Source organism: Petromyzon marinus, chromosome 4 (genome assembly GCF_048934315.1).
Source record: "Petromyzon marinus isolate PM22_M1 ecotype Great Lakes invasive population chromosome 4, UKy_Petmar_22M1.pri1.0, whole genome shotgun sequence".
Taxonomy (NCBI): domain Eukaryota; kingdom Metazoa; phylum Chordata; class Hyperoartia; order Petromyzontiformes; family Petromyzontidae; genus Petromyzon; species Petromyzon marinus.
In genome coordinates, this window is record NC_133670.1 from 7558128 (window position 1) to 7585231 (window position 27104).

Sequence of the window (27104 nt, forward strand, 5' to 3'; positions counted from 1 at the left end):
CCCCCCGCATAGAAAATTTGATGGCAAGTGAAGAGACGACCTTCGTGCTTTCTGCACCAAAAGTGGTGTCACGTGGTATCGCATGGCATCTCTTTTGTCAGCACGAAGACGAGTAAAACGATTACGTCATGTAAAAATGTGAGAGAGATATAAAAAAAGAGCTTAAATTGTCGTTAAATATATCTGAAATCCCAAAATTGTTGAATCTGAAAGTCATCCCGAATATTCATGTATTCTCTTCGACGGTGTACACGTATATATGAATAGAAAATGTATTTAAAATAAAATTTAAATATATATTTATTGTACGGTGTAAATTATTGTGGGTACCTTGTTTGGCTTTATTTTACCATTGAGCATATTGATTAAGTGTTTGTACGGTGAATGCTATTGGCCAGGTTTGTGAAGGGAGCGATTTCCATTGTTTTGTCGAACACGCTGCAGAGCGTTTCCCCCCCCCCCATCCCATTCAAGAGAGCAGTTTGAGAAACATGTTGCCAGCAAACGAACAACATTACAACTTTAAGTTATGGAGAGTCTGCACAGAGGAGAGCAACGAGGATGGCGGGTGGAAACAAACACGCAGATGGTATAACACGGAGTGCCACGAGGTTACTGATGATTCATACTCGGTCTCAAACAGACGGAAGTGGGAAAAGAGTCCTCCACTCATCGCCTTCAATGTCAGCCTCGCCAAAATACCCTCCCAAAAAATTGTTGACTTAAAAGCCAACCTCCAATTAGCACGGTTGGCTACGTACGGTGCGAAAGAAGTTCAACATAATTGCATAACACACGCAATCCATGTTTATCCCATTGTAAACCCCGAGGCAACACTGGGGGAGGGGAAGGAGATGTCTCACCCCATACCCTCGTGAGAAATGCATTGCTCTTTGACAAATTTACACGTGGAGAAGAAGCACACTCGGAAGCAGAATCTGTATTTATAATGGCGGAGCTATAAAGCTCTTTTTCACAGGTGTCAGTAGGGACGGGTGAGAATGTTACAACAACAAACAATACAAAAACATGATAGTAGTGCAAAGTGCAAGGTAAACATCACATCTATTGTATAATCCCGGCGTTCCGTTTGTCCAACTAAATTATAAGAGCCTTTCAGATGGCCTGAATTAAATGTATAGAAAGTGGACTCCCAGATATGGGGGTTAAAAGTTGATCCAAAAGCCCAAAGCCAGCGGTTGGAATATTCCACATTTATGGTAGGGGCCAGTCTCATTTAAAGACAGTCACTGTCGATTTCCCACCCCTCAAATTTGTATTTGCAACCTTCTAATTCTGAGCCACGTGCTCTGCCGCAGCACCACTTGGGCAGATAATAACTTAGGCTACATGTTTTATTTTCCATATTTGCCTTACAAAACTAAAACGTCGCAGCAGGGACACAGCAGGGTTGTAGTTTTTTTTTTTTGCCACGCACTTACATGACATCCCGTGCACTTCCCGTGCCCACGTTTGTAGAGAAAAGTTTTGAAAGGTAATTCGTTGAACGGAGTGATGAGCGATTGGCCTTTGCAGTCGACAATGTCCATTGGGCATTGCTCTGTCATTGACTTTTAATTACAGGTCACGCGTGGGGTCAATTCATTTGGAAACGCTGAACTTGCTCGCTGTTTTCCCAACTGCTACGAACATAGCATTTTGTAATTTGCTTGAAAGCACAATGGGCAAATCTCCACGCTCTAATTTATCGTGTGACAAAATTGTGTTGGAGGACAGGAAACTATTACTCAGATTAAATTGTCATGACATCTCTCGAAACTTAATATTAAAATTCCCATAAACGTTAAGCTAAACTATTCATGGAGCTTTAGAACAATTTCAAGAGTTGTCCTACGTGTCGACCCATATGGGTTACCCATATTCTTGAACATGGAAATTGAGTTTTCAGGTCCATACGGCATAAAGCCGTTGCAAGAAGGGCAAAAAAATGTGTTTATGTTTCTCCCTTGTGATGGAACTTTGTAGGATGAACGTTGAGATTTATACGGGGTGACCAATAAGGTCTGAATTGGTCTGAATAAGGTAGGCGCTGATAAGGGATGGACATATATGAGTTGTCTACATGGTGTATGTTCAAGTTCAAGGATTTTTTTATGGCTTTGTGTTCTTTGCATAACTTGGTGTGCTTTCTACATGAGACGGCTTGGAAGCAGCAGCATGCAATGTGTACAAAGCAATTTGTAAAACTTCTTGAATAAAATTCATCGTCATGTCACTGTCTGTCCACTGCTGGATAGAGGCCGCCCCTCGCCATTGCCATTCCTCATGGTCCTGGAACGTTATAATGCTCAGTCCTGCACATGGAGGGATCTCATCGACCCATGTCTGCCATGCTCTCTCAGTGTAATGTATGCATCCTTTTGAACCTCTTTCGACAATTTTCAGCTTTTGGTCCAAATGTTTAAACCCATGTCGTTCATGGGTTACACTCAGCCACCTTATCAGAATCAGAATATCTTTCCTTGGGACATGCGATGAGCTGTGAAGCTCTTTTGCTCAGATGTCCAGCAGGGGCGGGTCAGAAAGTTACCACAGCAAACAATACAAAAAACGATAGTAGGGCAAAGTATAGGAAAGGTAAGCACATCACTAAAATAAATAACTTTTACTAAACTATATTTAATTTACCAAGCAAAGCCCACTGAGCTATTAGTTCCTTTTCAGAAGCGACCTGACCACACATGATAGCTTAACAAAGTGGCTTATCGCGTGGAAATGTATAGCAGTCAAATAATCTAAATGCATACTTGTCCTCAGCTACAGCAGCTTCCGTGGTAGATGCGGTTAATGTTTTTCCTTCATAAGATCTGACAACACAGCTACACTCCTTTGACGCCCATCCACCCCCCCTCGCCAATCTTAGAACACACCTCCTCCAACTTGTAAAATGTTTACGCTTCCAATAAAGACGTAATTTGGGTCTTTCTTGTGACGCGCAAGCAAGCCTACACTTGACAAGGCCTCAGAGTGCACCAAGCCTGACGAAAATGCAATTATGATAGCACCACCACTTAGTGGCAAACATCAATTGTGTGTATCAGACATTAGTACATCTGCAAAACATCTGGACTGGGATACACTCCCAACCTTTTGTTTTGACAAAAAAACACAACAACATGAGCAATTGATTCAGGCCAACAAATAAACATTTCTAAGGTCACTTGTAAGGTCACTATCATGTCTCGTTCACGTCTTTCTGTCGCTACAAGTGGCGAGAGGCCATGGACCTTGCTCCCACGTGACACTAACACATCAGGAGAATATTAATAGCCGGGGACTAGGCAAGGAAGCGGTATCAGCCTTAAAGCAACTATTGTCAAGAAGATGCTATGCAACTGACCCACCCGGGAGGAGATGTTGACATTAACAACGTGAATACATATGCCAGCAGTCACGACAGAACACACAGATTCTGAAGCACAACTTATACGACACCATTTACATTGCCGTAATAAATTCCCACTACTTTTACACAGTGTTACAAGAGGGCAGTTCAGAACAATGTTTTACTGATGTTTACATAAACATGTAAATAAAAAATTGGGATTCAGGGGCTCTAATTTAATAGAGAATTATGTAAGCATTGCTATATCAGCCAAGTACTGTAGTTTATTTCGCATTAAAACATTCGCAATGTGGGAAGGAAAAAGCGACAATGACACTTCAGCAAGGGGATCAAACAAAAGAGGCATGGATATCAGAGACATTCGCAATCATTCGAGAGAGTGCACTGATAAACAACAACAAACATTAAACTCTTTAAGGCAACAAGACCAGTGACAGAGGTTAAAGATGGGGAAGCAGCGACTGCAACTCGAGCCATGTTTGAAATATGGGGAAACTTTTGTCAAATGCTCTACAACTGCAACCTCAAGGTTAATGAAGATGTACATAGTAACTAACGTTTAACTATTTTTTTATTTTACCAGGTTAATGAAGATGTACTAAGTAACTAACGTTTAACTATTTTTTATTTAACCAAGTAGGGCCCACTGAGCTTTAGATAGCTCTTTATTTTTCAGAAACAACCTGGTCACAAATGATAGCTCTACAAAGTGGATTATCACGTGGACATTTATAGCAGCCCAATACTCTAAACGCATGATTCTAAACGTGGACGGAGTAAAACCCACGCGACCACTTGGAGAATATGCAAACTCTAAATATACCGCACAGGCGTCGGGGTCTGGATCGAAGCCACGACCTCCTGTATACCAGGCGAGGTAGCTAACATCTCCCCACCGTGGTGCCGAACAAACACGGAGCAGACTTAATACACCAGTGATGACGCCCCATTCCGAAAACAGGAGGTAGAAAAACTAAGACATTTGAAGACTAACAAAGCAGCTGGAATAAATAGCATGCCAGCCAAGCCCGTGAACAAAGATGAAAAAATAACAATATTTCTATGGAAAATCTAAACACTCGATGAAAACATGAAATTAGCCAGCTGCGGACTTCAAAAATGTATTTGATCAAATGTGGCACAAATCCCTATGGTGCATAGTGAGCAAGTAAAACTTGACTTATAATCTTATCTCATTGATCAATGCAGAATATGAGATCAAAAAGAGGAAAGCTGCTGAGACTCATTATGACCCTTGGGCTACATCATTATGACCCTTGGGCTACATCATTATGACCCTTGGGCTACATCATTATGACCCTTGGGCTACATCATTATGACCCTTGGGCTACATCATTATGACCCTTGGGCTACATCATTATGACCCTTGGGCTACACCTCCTGATGACGATCGCTTGTGTTGTGATCGAAACTTCGTAGTTTTTTTTGTTATTTTCTTTCAACGTATCTCCGTGACTTTACCGAAAGACAGCAAAGAAAACCTGGACAGCTCTTTAAAGGAACCATCGACATCATCACCTGAAGATGTGTGCTGGAGACAGGCCTCTTGGGCAGGCCTTCAGCCAGCCAGTGATGGTGATGATTGAGATGTCGAAGAATAAAAACATATATAAAGTCCAGCAGGCCTGTATGATTGCCTCTGAGTGTCTTTTGGAAAGTAGGGGAGTGGTAACACCACTCACCAGCTACTCACCCTCACTAATCAGCACTCTCCAGGAAATTCACTCACCACGCACCATACATGCACACACCACTCACAGCATCGTAGATGTCACGAGATACTCACCAGACTCCACTCACCACTCACCTGTGTTGACAAATGAAGTGTTTGTTAGGGTTTGCCGTATAGGCGGAATCGCACACAAAGTGCAATAGCACGCTTAGTCCAGCAGGAGGCGCACTAATCATTGCTATGGTCGAGGCTTGATGGTCTTCAGTACTTCAAAATCCTGCATAAAGTCAAGTTCAACACTATTACGTAGTGCCTGGATTATGTAGGTCACGCTGAGGCCTAAGCGGGCCCTGTACGTGAAAATATTAAAATAAATGCTGTCACTAACAGACCAATGGAGACACAGACATAAAGTCAATTGTAGATATTGTATACCCTGTATCTTAATTGCAAGATTTCGAGAACTAATTGTTTCTTTGATAATTACTTTTCTGAAGTTTGTGCTGTCGTAAAAACTACAATAATGTAGAGGAGTACTTTACCACTAGCAAATTATAGAAAAACAATACGTTCACTTGTAAGTATGTACAGTGAGGGAAAAAAGTATTTGATCCCCTGCTGATTTTGTACGTTTGCCCACTGACAAAGAAATGATCAGTCTATAATTTTAATGGTAGGTTTATTTGAACAGTGAGAGACAGAATAACAACAACAAAATCCAGAAAAACGCATGTCAAAAATGTTGTAAATTGATTTGCATTTTAATAAGGGAAATAAGTATTTGACCCCTCTGCAAAACATGACTTAGTACTTGGTGGCAAAACCCTTGTTAGCAATCACAGAGGTCAGACGTTTCTTGTAGTTGGCCACCAGGTTTGCACACATCTCAGGAGGGATTTTGTCCCACTCCTCTTTGCAGATCTTCTCCAAGTCGTTAAGGTTTCGAGGCTGACGTTTGGCAACTCGAACCTTCATCTCTCTCCACAGATTTTAAATCGGATTAAGGTCTGGAGACTGGCTAGGCCACTCCAGGACCTTAATGTGCTTCTTCTTGAGCCACTCCTTTGTTGCCTTGGCCGTGTGTTTTGGGTCATTGTCATGCTGGAATACCCATCCACGACCCATTTTCAATGGCCTGGCTGAGGGAAGGAGGTTCTCACCCAAGATTTAACGGTACATGGCCCCGTCCATCGTCCCTTTGATGCGGTGAAGTTGTCCTGTCCCCTTAGCAGAAAAACACCCCCAAAGCATAATGTTTCCACCTCCATGTTTGACGGTGGGGATGGTGTTCTTGGGGTCATAGGCAGCATTCCTCCTCCTCCAAACATGGCGAGTTGAGTTGATGCCAAAGAGCTCCATTTTGGTCTCATCTGACCACAACACTTTCACCCAGTTGTCCTCTGAATCATTCAGATGTTCATTAGCAAACTTCAGACGGGCATGTATATGTGCTTTCTTGAGCAGGGGGACCTTGTGGGCGCTGCAGAATTTCAGTCCTTCACGGCGTAGTGTGTTACCAATTGTTTTCTTGGTGAATATGGTCCCAGCTGCCTTGAGATCATTGACAAGATCCCCCCGTGCAGTTCTGGGCTGATTCCTCACCGTTCTCATGATCATTGAAACTCCACGAGGTGAGATCTTGCATGGAGCACCAGGCCGAGGGAGATTGACAGTTCTTTTGTGTTTCTTCCATTTGCGAATAATCGCACCAATTGTTGTCACCTTCTCACCAAGCTGCTTGGCAATGGTCTTGTAGCCCATTCCAGCCTTGTGTAGGTCTACAATCTTGTCGTCCCTGACATCCTTGGAGAGCTCTTTGGTCTTTGCCATAGTGGAGAGTTTGGAATCTGATTGATTGATTGCTTCTGTGGACAGGTGTCTTTTATACAGGTAACAAGCTGAGATTAGGAGCACTCCCTTTAAGAGTGTGCTCCTAATCTCAGCTTGTTACCTGTATAAAAGATACCTGGGAGCCAGAAATCTTTCTAATTGAGAGGGGGTCAAATACTTATTTCCCTCATTAAAATGCAAATCAATTTATAAAATTTTTGACATGCGTTTTTCTGGATTTTTGTGTTGTTATTCTGTCTCTCACTGTCCAAATAAACCTACCATTAAAATTATAGACTGATCATTTCTTTGTTAGTGGGCAAATGTACAAAACCAGCAGGGGATCAAATAACTTTTTTCTCTCACTGTATGTGGAACTTATTTCACACCGTACATAGCCAACCGTGTTAATCGGAGGTGCCAGGGGGAAGGTCAACAAAATAAACACAACAATAAATTCTAAAGAAATTAGTTTTCAATCTAGCTGATTTTAATGTGCATAGCTCCAGTGGCTTCTTAATATCGGAAGGAAGAGCGTTCCAGACGGCCGCAGAAGCGTATCTGAGAGCGAGCGATGCGGTGACTGTCTTTGTTCAACGGCCAGCCAAAAGCCACTACCGTGAAGACCAGAGTTGTAGCGTGTAAGAAGAGCTGCCCTAAAACACGTGACAGTACAAAGTATTTTTGACAATTGCCTCATAAGAGAATGCATTTCTCGAGTCAACTGAGCAAGCTTTGACGTGATAATCGATGGTACATTTCGTGTCTTCATTAGTTGATACTTTTAACAACTGCATGCATTACTTGTTATGGGCTTTAATATGTTGTGGCTTGAGTCATTTACTATAATTGTCAGAAAGGTTATTATTTGTCCCACCAGTCACCGCTTCTATATATGATCACTGCGATCATACAACCGCTATATCTAACTGTGTGTGGAACGCTCAACCCTAGTTGAGAGTTGACTCAGCCCACAACTCCTATGTGGTTTTTAGACAAGTGACATTTTTGGGGGAGTTAAACACTTCTATATTGAGACTGCTACTACCAACAGACTCGGGATTACCAAGACCGATTAGTCGCGCACAACAAATTTGAGTGGAGATACATTCTGTGATTTTTTTAAATATATAAACGAATACACGTACTGTTTGCTATAAACCAGTAATATTTTGTCACGGTTCTATAATTAATTGGTAACATGAGACCTTCAGGGTGGCTATCCCAGCGGTGGGCAGTGCAGAACTTGTGATTTTCAGAACCGCCAAGAAGCCCTCTGCCCCCGTCTTGGAGTCAACTCGCGCGCCACTGGGAGGTGTTGACGACCCGCAATAGTCAACTCAACCCCTGTCAGCGTGTGAGTATACATTCCAACATGTCTGCCTTAGTCACACGATTAAATGCGAGCAAGCCTCAGATCGCCCGGGTCTCCGGGGGATGTCGTGACCGTCCAGAGGTGTGGACCGTCCCAGACGTGGACTGCGTGTGTCTGGTCTGGTGTTTGGCGAGGCTTTTGTTCTGCGGCTCTGTAAGATCCCCTCGCTCTGTGTGTGCGGAAGGTTAGTAAAGTGGAATGTATTTTTCTGTGTTTTGATTTCTCATGCGGAATACACCAACAGCCGAATTGCTGAGTGCACTTGTTTTCATTCACTGTGGATTTTATCACAGGTAAATGAGCGACGCTTTGTTTTTCAATAGTTATATTGGGCGAAAACAAACAGTTTTATTTTTGCTTGTGTTGTAGTTCATCGTACGCTATTGTTGGAATTGTAGTCTTACAATTTTAAGTGAGGTCTTTCAAGGAACACACTCTGATACCCGTTCATGAAGCACATACAAACATAATGTATACGTGTATGACTATACAAACTAAATACCCATATGTAGTTAATGTTTGACCACATTGCATAGTCCTGATGATTAACAAAGACGTAATGAACACTCACACACAAAAAAACACAGAAAATGAATTATCAATGCATTTCTCTTATTTGCACAGTTTTACATATACAGCCCTACATTTACATGCACTTTACGAACACAGTTGGTATTTTTCATATATTCCAACTGGACTAGAGCCAGTGGCACCTATTTTAAGATAAACTTTGGCATCCGTTGGACTGTAATTATGTTTCCGTTGATTGACCTACAGCGCTGTCAGTAGTCATATATCTGAACAAGCCAAAGAAAAATCCTAAATGTATGGGCTGCAGAAAAATGATATCAACAATCAAATTCAATAACAAGTACTTATACCGTGCACACCGATTTTTGTTTTTTTTTTAACGCTGGGGTGTTGGAACAACCCTTTCGGTGTGGCCGAGCAAATTTTTATCGTTATTAACACTTTAAAGGCAAAAGGACCTTAGAGAACCGCTGGCGTTAGTTTGGTAAGAGGCTGAACAGAGGGCGGCTCCTCTACCAGCTAAGAAAAGATGTGGTGACATTGGCGTGTTGACATTGAGGCCCATACAGCTTTTTATGGGCATTGGCTGTCAGCCACTGGCTTGCCCACGCCCCTCCACTCGCCAAAGTGGCATGTGTGGCCTGTCAATCACTGGAATTTCAAACGATACGTTTATTAATAGGTCCCGTAGACCGTCTATATATAAACAGATTGTGTGTTGCTTTGCAGGCATTGAAATTAGTGTTGTTACTATGCTGTTTAGATTATACATTCGCAGCTGACAACTTGCTTATATGCTCGAAAAAAAAATACGTTATTTGTTATTGATCTCATAATTGTTTTTTTTTATTAAGTAAAAATTATTATTTTTGATGATACAATATATGCATACCGTGCCATTCATATCTACTGCTGTTGGCCTGCCCTCACACAGCACATGCGCTATGATGAATGTGCCATTGCCCGAAACGTCTATTATATCTTTTCTCAAGGCAGTCCTATTGACGAATGTTTGGAGAGTTTTTTTTTTGCTAGCTGTGCTTGTGCACCACTGCCAACGCAGCATCACCAAGTAATTCGCTCCCCCGTAGGTGCGGTGTGATGAATGTAAATGAGAGGCAACGTGTATCTCACATGTTGAGTGATCTATCCACATGAGCCAAGTTGGAGCCTTATCGAAATCCGCTGTTGGTATTCGTTTTGATTGAATTAAAATCACATGGCTTTGCCACACATCCGCTTAAACTGCTAGTTTCTTTTCTGCTGATCACTGTAGCAGCCTCGTAACAATAAAATAACTGGTTCTAACCAGTACATCCAAATTTAGCGAATCCAATTTTGCTGATGGACATTTTTTTAATGCACAATGTTAAATGACAAAGCGTGGCTGTCAAATTGTGCGAGTACCTTTCCAAACTTGACCAGCATGATTTAAACAGCAGCTGTTAGAAATCATTCACCTCCGATTAGCACGGTTGGCTACGTACGGTGCGAAAGAAGTTCAACATACATACATCCAGTAACACGGCACGGGTTATTTGTTTTTCCTTTGGATAATGCAAAGTCACAGACGAATATTGAAGTCACTTTTCGAATCGTATGAAGACAGTGCGAGCATATGCAGGGATTTGCACCTCTGTCAAAACTGTTCCAGGACCGTTCCTCTAATGTCTGCAGAGAAAGGTCCAATGAAGTTATAGACACGGCCACTTTTATTGAGGTGTTCACGCTCGTGTCGTGTACAGGGGCATTTTTAAAAGTTACTAGCATATGCCAGGAATAATCTTTTCAACATTCCACGATTTAGGAGGCAAAATGTATATGATACAGTATGTGGATGGATAATTAAAGCCAGCAATGTGGTGAAACAGATTGTGCGGCTCCCATTAATAAATGAGAAATTAATTTGGTGGAATCTTTCTGTGCTTGTTAAATTGGTAAATAACACAATAGTACTTGTTTTTTCCTCTTGTGTTCCTCCGACATTTATCTTGAGTCCCACTATGCAGGTTGTTTGTTAAGGTTTATAGTTTCCTGCATTTTTTAATGACTGTCATAAGCAAATCTGAGCCGATAATTATCTTATTTTATTTTATACCTACGTGACTTTACCGAAAGAACCAAAGAGTATGGATCCCTGCAGTCACGAAAGCTTCAAATCAAGATTGATCAATTATCTTCTCCATTCACAGTATGCAGTTTGTGTCTCCACTGCAATGTTCAGAAATCGTATTAAATATTTATTATCATTCAAGACCCCAAAACTCAGACATGTATGTACGTATGTTAAACTTCTTTCGCGCCGTACGTAGCCAACCGTGGTAATTGGAAGTGCGGGACATCACGGGGGGAGAGATACAAATAACGACCATGTGGTCGAATCCGGAACAATAACACCCTCATATGGGGGGGGGGGGGGGCGTCTGGAGGAACTTGGTTTCACTGCTCTACCACAGGTGGGGAAATGATTAATGATTAATGATGAAGGGGATTAATGTGGTCAATCAAAACGGGAGACAAACTGACGTAAGCGCAACGTCCTCCTTTGTCCTTTGTTTCCCCCCAAGGAGCGACGGTCGCCAGGAGTCCATCGGCAACCTTGTGTTAAAGTTTTGCCGTGAATTACTGTGGCAAGTGTGCCGTCCCCCATTGCCTGAAGTCCCTTCCAACCGCGTGTGTTGGTGCTTCCTTAATGCAACCTCGGTGCCGTTATCTGTAACGGTCTTCAATGATTGCTCCAACATGTTGAGTGATTTAGGCCTCGGTTTGTGAATCGAATAAGGCAGCTGTTGAAGTTGTACGGGAATTGAAATTATGAAATAAATGAGGCGGACGAGATTGGAGTGATGTTGATCGACTGAACTTGGTAGAGTAATTAAAGGCAACACGCCAATGTAGCTTATGGAGAAAAGTAATGAGTTGATATTATCATGGGACCTTTTTGCCAGTATTAAAGTATGAAAAACAAGAACAGGTTTTACCCTTTCAGGCAATACAACAGGCATTAAGATGTTCAAATCAAAGCATATATTTTCAGAGCATATTTGTTTGCATGTTCGCCACAAGTACGTGTGGTTAATGCAGACTTGATTCTTTGTAAAATGTTTCTAATTTGGTGTTTGAACATCAACACTAACGCCTGTTGTATTGCCAGAAAGGGTAAAACCTATTCTTATATTTCACACTGAGTATATGTTGCCCGCTATATGGATGGCAAATATGGCAGTGGATAAGGAATATTGCGACAAAGTTGAATAATGCACAAAGAAGCATGGAGAGGTCTTCTTCTTCTTCCATCCCGTAGACTTTATGGGCTGTTGGGGCATGGCCATTAACTTCACTCGCAGCGGTCCTTCCACTTCTCTCTGTCCGCTGCTGCGTGTTACAGTGGAGACAAATGACATCCTGTCCGAATGTTTGACGTCCAGTCAGTAAGTGAGTGGTCTCCCTCCTCCCCTAGAACCCGTCGAGTGTTCCCTCTATCACTATCCTTCACAGCCGGCTAGCATGCTTCCTCGTCACGTGTCCGAAAATAGAGAGCTGCACGCTTGGAATAATACTGACAGAGGAACACATGGGTTATTTTTTTGTTACTATTTTTATTTTACCAGGTAATGCCCACCGAGATATACAGCTCTTTTTCAGAAGCGAACTGGCCACAAATGATAGCTCAACGAAGTGGCTTATCACGTGGACATTTATAGCAGCCCAATATTCAAAACGTATGATTCTAAATGTGGAGGGAGTAAAACCCACGCGACCACTTGGAGAACATGCAAACTCTAAATATACCGCACAGGCGTCAGGGTCTGGATCGAAGCCACGACCTCCTGTATACCAGGCGAGGTAGTTAACATCTCCCCACCGTGGTGCCGAACAAACACGGAACAGACTTAATACACCAGTGATGACGCGCCATTCCGAAAACAGGAGGGAAAACCCATAGGACCTGGAGAAAATCCACACGACCACAGGGAGAGACACATGCAAACTCCAAATATACAGGCGTCATGGTTCGGATCGAACCCACGACCCCTTGTATACCGAGAGAGGTAGTTAACATTTCGCCCCCGTGGCACCCCAACATTTCTCCACCATGGATTAGATCATGTACACGAGTTCAAGACATCTTCTTGTTGACTGCTAAGAAAAATAAGTGGGATTGTGCACAACACGTCGCTATCGAAGGGATGATGGCAACGGGGTGGTAGTCGAAGGAGGGAACGCTCCTGAGAAGACATCTGCCGTGGAGATGGTGTGATGGAATAAGGTCATGTAGAGATGGTGTGATGAAATAAGGTCATGTAGAGATGGTGTGATGGAATAAGGTCATGTAGAGATGGTGTGATGAAAACAGGTCATGTAGAGATGGTGTGATGGAATAAGGTCATGTAGAGATGGTGTGATGAAATAAGGTCATGTAGAGATGGTGTGATGAAAACAGGTCATGTAGAGATGGTGTGATGAAATAAGGTCATGTAGAGATGGTGTGATGAAAACAGGTCATGTAGAGATGGTGTGATGAAATAAGGTCATGTAGAGATGGTGTGATGAAATAAGGTCATGTGGGGGAGCTCGATGGGTCGTTGCATCACGACACAGCGTATGTGCCCTATGTATTCATACTCGCACCGTGAAAAGACCATTCAAGTGGAAAAGAGTGCAGAAATTATCATTTAGTAAAAGATGAATAAGTATACTGTAGAAAAGATCTGGGCAAAACCTTGCACAAGCCTCAAGCCTCGTTAAAGCGTTATGCTTTCTTCTTTGGTTCTTTCGGTAAAGTCACGTAGAATGAGAATAAAATAATAAATTGATAAAATAAAATAACGCAATAATATTCTCACGACGTTTCGGCCACAACATAAGCGGCCTTCATCAGGTGAAGGGACGAGACTGTCTGGTAGGACAGCGCTTTACATGATTGATTTTGGCCACGCATGACCCAATAATAAAACTATAAATTAACCGAGTATTGCTGCCTGTTGCCCTCTTCTCTGAATTTGCGATCCCTCTATAGCTGTGAACCCGCTCATTGGCTTGACAAAACAATAAACGTAAAATATATATTTAATTATTATTTTTACCAACCAGCAGCAACATGAACCATGAAATGAAAAAAACGTATATCTAGCAATAAACAAAAAAGACGATAACAACAACCAAAAATAATTCTGCAAAGCACAAATAGCTATGAAAATAAAATACAAATAATGGTATATGCACACAGCACCAACAATGGAAAGGTGGCAATGGAAATGTATTTAATAGTTAAGGTGTTTGGGGAAACAACAGTAAATGGACAACAGTTGGAAAACCATAAATGTATACACGGATGAGACTACCATTGAGAACGGTATTGAAAAGAGGTTTAAAAACGTTAATGCAGAAAACCATATAGAAAAAGGATATAAATATTAATTTCAAGCCCCCAGCTGTTTAAAGTATTATTTGAGAGCAACCGACTGGTTCTGAGTGTGAAACCTACCAACCTACCCTGTGAATACAGCACTTTTAATTGTTAGCAATCATTGTACAAACCGTAAAGGCGCATTTTATCGTGAGATAAATAGGGTCTACACATACATTATCTCACAAATGAAATGAATACATTACAACAAATGTGTTTATGTGTGCCCTCCATTCGGTGGTCAATCGTAAAATAAAGTCCCGTACAAGTTCACGTTTAAACGACCCTTTAGTTGATTTACTCACTGGCTGGAGTTTGGTTCTGATACAACACTATTAGTCACTGTTAGTCACCTGTTGTGACATTCGTGGTCACAATCCATTACCACACTAAAACGAGCTTCAAATGTCATACGTATGCCTGCCTTGCCGCGTGACCATTAGTCATAGTCTTTTTGTGGAACCGCGATGTGAGAGAGTAATGACCACAATTATATTTTACACGCGACACGTTAAAATGTCTCGTTTACATCACAACAAGAAGTTAACCACAGCCAAACCACCATTTACCCGTGACCCTCTTAGCTACAACTCCTCTAATCCGTGGCAGAAAGGTGAAAACGGAGGCGTCGATACGCGCACGCCTCTCCGATGCTCCTTCCGCCAGAAAGACAAAGCAAGCAACCGCAACAAAAAAATTGGCACCCGCGAATTTCCCACGCATCGATACGAGGTGACACGTGATCGCGGCATTCACAGCGCTCATGCCGGTGTGCCCAGGGCCGGATTAAGATTTTGTAGGCCCCCTGGACTACAGGCACTGTGAGGCCCCCCCCCCCACCAATAATATTTTCAAAATGAAAACAAAGTTTAAGAAAAAATGTATTTTCTTACAATGCTAACACCAAATAAAATTCAGCATTCACAAATGAAATCACTTTCCACTTCATCTCTGGAGGCCCCCTCCAGCTGGCGGAGGCCCCTGGGCTGCAGTCCCTAAAGCCCCCCCCCCGTGCCTTGATCCGGCCCTGGGTGTGCCACCTCAGCAGGTCACGCTGAGCGCCTGAGCATTCTGCAAACGCGCAATGGCAGTGACGCGTGAGCTCCTGGGCGCGTTGCTCAGAGACAGCGCGACACGTGCAACACACCTGGCGTTTACCAAGATGGGGTTCGCTTGGAATCCACCGAGTGGAATCCACACTTGGAATCTACCAAGCGCGCCTGTGCCGCAAGGTCCGATCGTTTTTCTTGCAAGATCCCGACCATGTCCGTCCGGCGCTCGCCGAGCTGAATTGGCTTCCGGCTGCCGAACGAACACGTTCTAAGGTCGCACTCATTACGCACAGAGTGCTTGCCACAAATGAACCGCAATGCTTCGCCGATCTCGTCAAGAAGCATAAGCCACCATGCGAACTCCGGTAATCCTCGCAATGGCCTTTGGCTGGCCATCGAAGAACAAAGACGGTCACTGCACCGCGCTCTTTCAGATGCAATTCTGCGGTCGTCTGCGACGTTCTTCCTTCCGATATTAGGAAGCCACTGGAGCTGTGCACTTTTAAATCCAAATTAAAAACGAATTTCCTTAGAACTACTTTCCAGTTTGTTGTCCCCCCCCCACCTCGGATTAGCACGGTTAGCTACGTACAGTGCGAAAGAAGCTCAACATACGTGGCTGTGGTGCTGCACGGTGCAAAAGCAGAGCATGCTCAGCACCAAAGGCACAGCGAGAGCATTGACATAGTCATTTCCCATTTACAGCCCTGAACCAGTGGTGGAAAAACCACATTCCTATGTCAGGGGCGAGTCTATCCACTGGACAATCACTGTTGGCTTTGCCACAGTGTGGCGTTAATTTGATTGGCACTGCAGGGATTGTCGGCTGAATCAACCCTTTGCCAGGATTTGAACGCGAAACCTTCCAATTGCGAGCCACCTGCTTGACGACTTAGCCACCAGGTCTCCTGCCTGCATCCCGTTTTGTTTATCTTTCTTTTATCGTTTTCTTGAAAGGATCCCAAAATGTTTTTACGTCAGTTTCCCCATATCCGATGTTAGGGGGAAAAATCTCTGTTAAGTTGCCAAAATGTGGTACTCGTGTTTTCGACTGGGGTGGCGGTAATGGACTTAACTGATGATCAACTTGAACTCTGAACATTTCTGATGTTGTATTGGGTGCTTTGCCCTGCACCACTTGGTTGGATTAAACATTTCACAAAGCTTGTGAACATGATCAAGGAGATCATTATGCAGAGAAGGCAATATTTTAGCACATCATTATTTTTGTAATGCTTCATTAGTCAAGAGCCACTGTATAGGTGGATTATTTTAGATCTGTTTCTTTTTGCTATTCAAGAATAGGTCAATTTAATTCATCATGACTTCATTATGAGTGGGAGCAGGAAATCCTGTTTGAAAATCTATCATCCTTTATATTGTGCTTATAACTAACAAATGCCAATAATTCACGCTTTATTATTTACAGAATTCATATTTTTACTATCGAATCTTGTGCCAAATGTATGCTCCTTAAAAAATAAAGTCTCCCATCTTCCCCACGACCTCACAATTACCCATGACAACAGCTTTACGTGTTCATAAATGCAAATCGTATCGTAGAATTCAAACGGGAATGCCTAATGTTATAAAGTTATATAATGAAGATGCAGGTTTCCCCCTCTTCATGCGGTAGATGCTGTACAAAAATAGAGGGCGCACAAAGCGAAACCGCGCAGCGTGGACCGCAGTCATCCACAGTGGATCGCACGAGACAGCTGCCCGCCGAGTAGGGCACACAAAGATCCCCCGTGTAGCTTGAACAGACTGTTGGGGCAAATGCTGTTAACGAGCACCTATGAAGGCCGGCATGGTACACGACGGGGTGGGTGGGCAGCACCATGCCCAACCGTCTTTGTCTCCCCAGTGGCGATATTTTTACACATCGCGCCGGGTACTCATTCGAGGCTGAGTCGACCTAGGGGAGGCCCAGGACCGATGCAGATAATCGTCACTGGTGGTGGCTGTGAGCGGGAATCGAACTCGGGTCGCCGGGTTCGTAGTGCAGCGTGCTAACCGCTGCGCCACCGCTCCCCACCGGGGGGCATACAGTTCACACACACACAAAATGCTTTCCCACGTCCGACCGCATAACCGCATCTGAGCGGGTAGAAATAGGCGAGCCGCAATATTCCATGGAAGCGACGGAGCCTCGCAATTGGGCCCCCAGCCATCCTTCTGGCCTTGCTCTGCCCCCCAGCCCCACTCACTTCCCTATTGGCCCCTCTCTAATCGCCTCTGTCCTCCCGCATGGCATGGAGCTATAATTAGCCAATCGGAGCGGGGGGGGCTCATATTCTCAACAGCCGAACGAGTGAAGCTGCGTCTGTAGGGAGTGCCATATCATCCGTTTAGACCGAGGTTGAAATGTAACAGTGCAATGTTTTTGCCCCAATATATGGAAGCTCAAAATGTAAAAGTCTAGTTTTCAGATGTTTTCTACGGTTTTTTTGTTATAGTAAAAGCAATAATTGTAATTGGAATTTGTGCCAAATGTAATCTTTATAGAGAAAGCTGTTAGCAAGGTTTCACAGAGATTTTATACAACTCTAATACCAGGATGTTGCCGTTGAGAGAGATATTAGTGAAATGCTATATAGATGTTACAGAGGTGTTATAAAGTACAGAGATCGTATAGAGAAGTTGCCACTGCATGGAGTTATATATTGTACCCAGGACTTTTCTGTAATCAATTATAATTTTTTCGTCATGTTATACATTTCTTCTAATCTTCCAAGTGTACCTGTACCAATATTGATGAATTAACCACATTCCGTATTTGAATTATGTTGCAAAAAAGTTTGCGACTCCACAAAGTGATGGGATGACAGCCAAATAGTGAAGCCTCGTGTGTTGTATGTAGCAAGTGTCGTCAAATCCAAAAAGGCACCCTCTGTACCCAATCATTCCCGTATAATGAGTCGAGAATGATGCCAGAAAATGTATGATGGGGCCAAAATATATTTTTTCTTCTTCAAATTTCGGGATAACAAGACAGCCTTTCTGATACCGGGAGTCTTCCTGGCCAGACTGCAATGCTTGGGTAGCCTTAAGCTACAAATACAGAAGGACGGGATTATTTACCACAGATTGTTATTAAAAGAACGTTCTGTAGGCCACTCTAAGATGAATTTGTTTTAGTCTTCCAAATGAATTCCTTTTGCTTAGAACCCCTTTATGTAAAAATATTGTTGTGTAATGCTGTATCTACTCTTTGTTTATTTTCCATATTGTCTTTCACAGTTGTTTGTCCATAACTGCAGGCCTTTGACGTCCTCGCAAGGATCCATCAGAAGCTGAGCATCATGGATTCTCCATGCAGCAGTAAGTTTACAGATGATCATATGGTGTCTATTCTATACTTCAGCACAAGGGTCATATTGGCAGCAAGTCACGCCACACAATCACCGCTTATGTTGGTTAACTTCCAATCAACAACAATTTTAATTTCGTGACATCATCCAAATGTAAGAAAATGCTACTTTTAAGTGGCGGGTTATCAAAACGAACATCGTTGTGTATAACCACTCTTTTATGTTGCATATATGTAATTCTACCTCACAATGCGTTAATGTACATTATTGGTTCTTTCGGTAAAGTCACGTAGAAGAGAAACAATAAAATAATAAAAAAATATATTGTTTCCCTTCTACGTGACTTTACCGAAAGAACCAAGAATATGAATCCCTGCAGTCACGAAAGCTTTAAATAAAAAAAATGCGTTAATGCATCAGCTGTCTGTCTGGAACAGGAGGGTATGATAGCTCTCATAAACGTGATCCGATACGTATGAAACAATCAGTGAGAAATCTCGTTGCGACGAGGACCTTGCCCGATAGACGACCGGCCGATTTGACGAAGGGACAGTCCAAAACACAGTAACAAAACCCAATTGCTAAAAGTGTTCGCCTTGCCGGCTAAGGCACATGCACCAACCCTCCACGTGACGCCATTCACGTGATGTCATCTCGTTGTTCACCTTGGAACACGTCGCTCTTATCATTGCGAAGGAGGACAAACACGTGGTGGTAATTCTAGATTTGAAGTTTTCGTGACTGCAATGATCCATACTCTTTGGTTCTTTAGGTAAAGTCACGTAGGTAAAACATAATAAATCAATAATAAAGTCAAATCACGACGTTTCGGAGGCAACACAAGCTTCCTTCACCAGGTGTAAAAAAAGGCACAGCACAATAACTGTATTTGTTTTGTTATTTTTGTTATTTTGCTGTGCCTTTTTTACACCTGGTGAAGGAAGCTTGTGTTGCCTCCGAAACGTCGTGATTTGGTCTTCTTTTTATTTATGTATTATTATTATTTTTTACCTACGTGACTTTACCTAATTAACCAAAGAGTACGTGTTGGAAAGTGTTATAGAAGTCATGCGCGTGAATGATCTTTATTTCCTGTTCTTATTTCAGCGAATGTTATTCATTTTTAGTCGAAGAATCAGAATCGGAATAGTTCTTTATACCCGAGGAATAATCCGATGAGCCGTAAAGCTCTTTCTCACAGATGTAAAATAGACACTGATCGGCAAACTTATCTCTGCATTGCCGACAACAGACCATAGTCTGGCCACTTCGTATGAGCTGTCTAATACACACACAATGATGTTTGCACAATCCACCAACCGCACATGAAGGGGCATTACCGCCGTGCGTGATGTAAACCTAAAATGTTAACTACCTCGCCCGGTATACGGGAGGTCGTGGGTTCGATCCCAACCCTGACACCAATGTATTTGGAGTTTGCGGTGTCTCTCTCCCCCCGTGGTCGCGTGGATTTTTCTCCAGGTCCTCAATATTTAGAATCAACGTAATGCGTTTATAGAGCGTTGTTTGGCTGCTTTCACATGTCCACGCGATGAGCCACTTCGTTGAGCTATCATTTGTGTAACAGCCAGGTCGCTTCTGCAAATAAAAGCGACGCAGCTCAGTGGGTCTTACCTGGTGAAATAAAACATAAACATTGTTCTAATAGTTTATAAATTTACCTGTTACCTGCCTCTCTCTCTCTGTTCCTGTTAACCGTCTGTTGCAGCTGATGAGCTGGAGGACTACGACAGATTTGGTCGTGGACATCAAGATTACTACGACGAGGTCGGTGAGCAATGCCAGCAAGGTTTATGTCGATGCTGGTGCTCCCAGTCCACAGCCCTTCCCCTATCTTGCTTTCACAAACTCTTACCGTCGCTTCACAGGCATCGACGCCTCTCGCCTGTTTTGAGAGGCCAGTTCAGCTCTCGATTGCCCATTAGTGGATTGGTATCCGTGTTGCAGATTAACCACAATGCATTTTCTCAGATGCCGTAATTTCTTTACAACAATTTCAAGGTATATTACCCTCGGTATCACTGGCGATGCTTAGTGGGCTTCGTACGTTTTCGTTGGCTTTTGAGTCGCAGTCTTGAGAAATATATCTTAAAATTGAGGTATGAAATATCACATTTTATAATTGGATAGAGCACGCTTGTAAAACCTCTAGATGCACAATTTCATGGGCCTAGTGAGCCAACCTACACCACCACTTCACCCATTAGATCCCACGCTGAAACAGGATGATTTTGCAATGGAATGATGTTCAATATAAAAAAAAAACTGAATGTGAAACAGATGTTATATCCATGTACTATAAATGATATTTTTACAGCATGCAAGGAAATAAGTATACGTTAATGCTAGTGAAAGAAAGGTACTATTACATGGATATTAACTTTATGAGAAAATATTGCTGGGAAGCGTCAAGTGTTAAAGTTATGTATGTATGTTCAACTTCTTTCGCACCGTACATAGCCAACCGTGCAAATTTGTGTTGTGGGATAATTACAATCTGTAGTAAATAATCTAGTCCTTCTGTATTTGTAACTTAAGGCTACCCAAGCATTGCAGTCTGGCCAGGAAGACTCCCGGTATCAGAAAGGCTGTCTTATTATCCCGAAATTTGAAGAAGAAAAAATATATTTTGGCCCCATCATACATTTTCTCGCATCATTCTCGACTCATTATACGGGAATTATTGGGTACAGAGGGTGCCTTTTTTTGATTTGACGACACTTGCTACATACAACACACGAGGCTTCACTATTTGGCTGTCATGCCATCACTTTGTGGAATCGCAAACTTTTTGGAATCATATAATTCAAATACGGAATGTGGTTAATTCACCAATATTGGTACACGTACACTTGGAAAATTCCAGGAAATGTATAACATTACAAAAAATGCTAATTGATTACAGATAAGTCCTGGGTACAATATAAAACTCCATGCAGTGGCAACTTCTCTATACGATCTCTGTATTGTATAACACCTCTATAACCAAGCATTGTGGTTGTAAAACATTGTTGGAGGCAGGGTTGGTGGACCATGCAGATTCTGTGTGAGACTCCTAACCTATAGCGAGTGATATGAGATAGCCAGTATAGTGTTGTATGATGGCAACACAGTTCAAATTCTCTGGTCTTTCTCCACATTCAAAACACTGTTCAAATTAATAATTGTATAATATCAAACTACAAAACCCTTATAATAAGAGTGTTGATATTCACCAACGTAATGCAACTAAATAATGACTTTTAGTTAAAAGTTACTAATATTATGTGTAACTTACCGACGTCTGGCTGGGGTGGTGCTTGAATCACAATAAACTGTTAAAACAATAGGAAGGTTGCAAGTTAAAATCCCAGTTGTGACTTAACTAAGCCCATCATCCCTCCAGAATCAATATTACCAATTTGTATGAAATCAGGACTGGCCATCCGTTGCAGAGATGAGTGATGATCATCTCAATTAAATGGCCTGGAGAGGTGGATCAGGGCCATCAATGAAGATGATCATTACCCATTTATTTTGGGTGTGGAGCTCAAACCTTGACTTGCTTTGCCTTTTAATTTACGAATTAAACTACATGTATGCTTAAATACACTACATCTCGCACCCGGCAGTATGAGGACAGCTACAGTGACGACCTGGAGCTGGGGCAGGAGGCTTCCACTGGATTGATGGGAGATGCGGCCGTGCCGTTTCGCCAGCTTCCTCGGAAAGTGCCGCCCCAAGTCCCCCCCAAGCCAACCATCCCCTTCCGGGTAACCACCTTTCCCTTCCTACCGCGTTACCGCCAGCCCGTGGCGAGATGTTAACGCCATCGCCTGGTATACAGGAGGTTGTGGGTTCAATCACGAGCCCTGACTCCTGTATATTTGGAGTTTGTTCTCCCCGTGGTTGCGTGTTTTTTTTGTGACATTTTTTTCGTGGATTTTTCGTGGATTCTTTTATGGGTCCTCTGGGTCCTCCGGTTTTTTTCCCCTCCACATTTAGAAACATGAGTTTAGAGTATTTGGCTGGTATACATTTCCACATGATACACCATTTCGTTGAGCAATCATTTGTGGCCAGGTCGCTTCTGAAAAAGAGCTATATAGCTCGGTGAGCCTTACCTGGCAAAATAAAACAATAGTTTAGTTTTAGTGTAATTTTTAGTAACGTCCAACTTCAAGCAAGTATACATGCGTGGCATAGGGTGTCAGATAGGGGTCAGAGGTCGGCAAGCGATCGTACCAAAAGTTCGTCTGTCACAACGTTCAACGTGCGAATGGCATATGTTGTAAGTGATGTTATTGTTGTTCATTTCCAGTGTGTGTATTTTAAAACATGACGGCCGCGGCTGTGGAAGAGTGCGATGCCCATGGTGTACATTACGTCACCGCTGTTTGCTGGGTCGCCTCGGCTCTGCGTGGTTGTGTTCGAGAAGGCGCCTCTTGCATGGCAGCTGCGAGGCGTGAGTGTCCTCTCGTCGGGACGCCGGCTCTTGGGCACACGCCGGTGTGAGCACCGTAGCAGCACGGTCCACGCAAGAGCGCAGAAGCGTGGACACCGCATCTACGCCTCTATATAAGGAACAGTTTAGACTTCTCCACAAATCTGGCTGTCGCCTGATGAAGCCAGTTGTAATTACTGGCGAAACGTCGTACTCAGATTGTAAATGTCGTGGCTTGGCTCTCCGACACACCGGTTAGTGCTGTACTAGTGACGAATTGGCCACGTTCTGTTTACGTGACAACCCTTACTAGTTGGCCGTGTCGGGTGGTGGCGGGTTTTAACGACACAATGAGGCTTCCTTGAATTAATTGTTGTGTGAATAAATGCCGGGGGGCAAGATATTAATTTGGTAGCCAATTAATATCTGTAACTGGCAATGGTGGTTATGACATAGGGTGACAGGAAAAAGGTCTCCCGTGTAGCCTTAACAGACTGCAGGGGCAAGTGCTGTTGGCGAGCACCTATGAAGGTCGGCACGGCACACGGGGGGGGTGGGTGGCCAGCATCACACCCAGCCGCCTTTGTCTCCCCAGTAACGATGTTTACACACCGTAGCAGGTACTCATTTGAGGCTGAGTTGACCTAGAGGAGGTCCAGGACAGGTTCAGATAATCGTCACTGATGTTGGCTGTGAGTGGGAATCGAACTCGGGTCGCCGGTTTCGTAGCGCAGGGCGCTGATGGCTACACTACCACTCATCTGATGACACACACCTGGTTATTGTCGATAACAAAAGTCCTGTCAAAACCACTCGCTTATGATGATGTAATATTTAGAGGTCACTATGCCAATGGCTGCCACATTGTCTGAAGCCACCTTCATTCACAGTAATTTAGCGGCGAATGAAAAGGTGTGATGCTGTAATGACCTCACTGTTGCCTCCTTATGATTTGTCACTGCATGCCATAAACCACCCCACTCTCCCCCATCTCAATGTGTTACGGGGTGATTATGAAGAGGGTGGAGCAGTACCTTCATCTGTTTTGCGTGTGTTTAGTTTATTGTCCTTCCCCCGCACCTCTGATTAGCACGGTCGGCTACCTATGGTGCGAAAGATGTTGAACATACATACGTTACAATGGTGCTCATGGCCAGCTTTGGTAGAGAGGTCTCGCTACATAATCTGCATCACAGTGTGACATCGCTGATCAACCTGCTCTGTCTGTCATTCCACACAAAGCGCCTGGTCTTCTCAGCCATAATCGTAACCCGTCGTCCGTATGCCTGTTCAGCATTTGTGCTTGCGTGAAACATTCATGCTGCCCAGCCTGTGATCCACCATCGTATCCAAGTTGAATCGTGCGAGCATCTCACGGGCATGTGAAATAAAAAGCAACGCTTTGTTGGTTGGGTCACGTGAGCCACATGTCCAGTTACTGTACACCCAGGGAGATCTCGTTTCACCAACAGACCGGACTGAAACGGACGCAGCACATGCTAGCACGGCAGCAAATGGGCTGCCGTGGTTAAGGGGGACCTGAGGCTGACTTGGATGGCTGGTACCAGTCGTGTGAATATTATTTGCAGACAGTACCTGGGCATCTGCAATCCCTCAGCGGTGACAGGAGGCAGAGCGTCACAAATGAGCAGAGCAACGGGAGCTAAGACAGCAAATTGTCTCAGTGGGGAGCGCGCGTGATGCATGTGGCAGTCACCCCCAATGTGTTGGGATCTGAGTCTGTCCCATGACCTGGCAGCGAGCCTTCACCAATACACGTGGCCTCAAAGTGCACTTAGCCTGGCAGAAATGTTTGTGGTTATATCACCATTTCTATTGCACCCAGATCTTACAACAAAATGTTGAATTGTTCTACATTTCTCATGCGTGCAAAGTAGAACAAATATATCAGGCATCTCCTCTTAGTTTCTTTACAATAGTTTCCACTAGAGTCTAACGCTTTGTATCACTAGTAATCAATCGATTGTGGGCTTCGGCTAATTTTGTATCGGCTTTAATGCCACACGCTTCAAAAAACGCACACTACCCGAATGTTAAATCCTTTAAACTCTGACTTCATTTTATAATATTACAAACCGTTTATAACAGACCTCTTTATAGGATCTTGTATTTTCAGCCATTCATCGCTTAATATGCTTCATACAGACTGGCTCCTGCCATATGAATGTGGAATTTTCACTGCTGTCCCAGGGACACCAATATTGACAAGAACTGGCCCCCTCTCTTTGAGGCAACGGAGACGCTTTGATATTTGACCTGCGCACTGTGTATTGTACTTTCATGTAGTCCAAATGTGTTGGCTGGACACAAACATCGGGCTACCATGAGAGATTCGTTCATGAGGCTATCCACATATACAAACACAGAGACAATTTCAACCGAGAAGATGGATTCTGGCTTAGCAATCGTTGGAAGGATTTGATAAACCATTTCGGGTCTTAATTGATTGTTCACGCTTACGGTGGCTTTCAGACAGCATATATTAATTTTTCGTCTCCCCCCTCCTCTTTTCCGAACATAGATGGACTCGTCCATCTAAACAAACTGTCAAATCGCTATCCGTGGTGCTAACGTTAGTAAATAAATAAATACAAACCGCCACTTCTTGATGATGACTGTGTTACAGTCGAAACGTCGTGAGAATTTTATTGTTTTATATATTTTATTGCTTACCTTCAACGTGACTTTACCGAACGAACCAAGAATATGGACACAAACAATCAATGGAACCATCAGTCATGGCTAGGCAGTCATAAATCATAAAAAAACGTGGCGATAAATTTCAACGCACCTGTGCACGCCAGTTTACTTTGACACATTGAGAAAGCAAGTGTTCGTGGTACCTCCTGCTGAAATAGAAGCACTCTGATGACTGCGATAAAGTTGTGATCCGCAAGTGATAATGTCACGCTCGTGCCTTTGCACGCTGGATTGTTTACAACTTAGCCGTGCTAGAGCCCGCATTAAAGTGGCGGCATCACAACCCTCGGCTCATCTCCATGTTTGAACACCGAATGGGCAGATGTCTAGTCCCCAGTGCAGCTTGCCTTTTTATAGCGGCGGCCCACAGCACAAGGTGGCTCACTATGGGCAAGGAAGGGCTTTTGCGAGGGCCAGAATTTAGAGCGGAGTTGATGGGGAACTCCTGTGGGGCAAGCGCAAAGAAGGATGGGCCACACTATAAACGACCATAACAGGACGTCGCTAGCTCCTTTCTGTAAGCTGTAGTAGATCGGACCTTGCCCGACTCTGTGGATCTCATAATGACTATAGCTTAAGCGTTTTGGGAGGGGTTGTAGGAAGCAGCAAAAATAAAACTGGAATTAAAACGTGCTCGCCAATAAAGAGGATTTGATGGAGGTATGTAACATCTTGTTATACGTGTTCGCGTGAATGTCCTGTTAACGTGAGTTGGAAAACCCTTTGTGGCGTCCATGTGTGGCCATCGTGGTGCTGTAATGGGAACGGTGCGTGAGGCACATCGTAGAAGTGAGGAGTGCGACGATGGCTGAACAAACCATGACATCGTGGAATTTGCGTGGAATGCTCTTTGTGCGCCGTCGCCGCCTAAATCTCTCGCTGAGATTTTTTTTTTCCCCGCGAGCTCCACCTGTGCACAGCAATGACGGAAGCCTCGTGTCGTTGTAAACGCACCTAATCGTCTCCGGTATGGTAATGCACAGAATAACGCGAGTGTGCTCACACACACACACGAAGAGGTATTTTTAAACAGGGGCTCGCGCCAGGGACCATTGCCTCACTTGGGGAGAACACAAACATTTCAAGGGATTGTACCAACTGTGAATTATTCAAGTTTGGTGATTTTGACTTGAAACTTTCGTGACTGCAGGAATTCATATTCTTTGTAGACATCTACGTGACTTTACCGAAATAACCATAGAATATTTATTTGTTGATTTTTTTTATTCAGTTATTGACAATCGCTGCGCCATTCAGAGGAGGAAACAAAAATGGCATCTAGTTACTGATGCCGAATGTACACACGAGAAGACATCATCAAGCATTGACATCGTGACCCCTAACGCTATCAATACCAAGTCACGTGG

At 43.4% G+C, this 27104-nt stretch overlaps 1 protein-coding gene across 5 annotated transcripts in view; it reads left to right on the forward strand.

Moving 5' to 3' along the window:
• The first annotated feature begins 8293 nt into the window (after positions 1-8293).
• Positions 8294-27104, forward strand: part of LOC116938793 (titin-like) — a 66319-nt gene continuing 47508 nt past the window's right edge. The window contains exons 1-4 of one of the 5 annotated variants that reach the window (XM_032946423.2): positions 8294-8449; positions 18502-18582; positions 20302-20360; positions 22205-22345. In XM_032946423.2, coding sequence (XP_032802314.2) covers positions 18564-18582; positions 20302-20360; positions 22205-22345 — 219 coding nt within the window. In that variant the 5' untranslated portion in view covers positions 8294-8449; positions 18502-18563. Of the gene's footprint in view, positions 8450-18501; positions 18583-20301; positions 20361-22204; positions 22346-25928; positions 26398-27104 lie in introns of those variants that run through there. The other 4 variants (XM_032946424.2, XM_032946421.2, XM_032946422.2 and 1 more) reach the window with 4 other exon arrangements.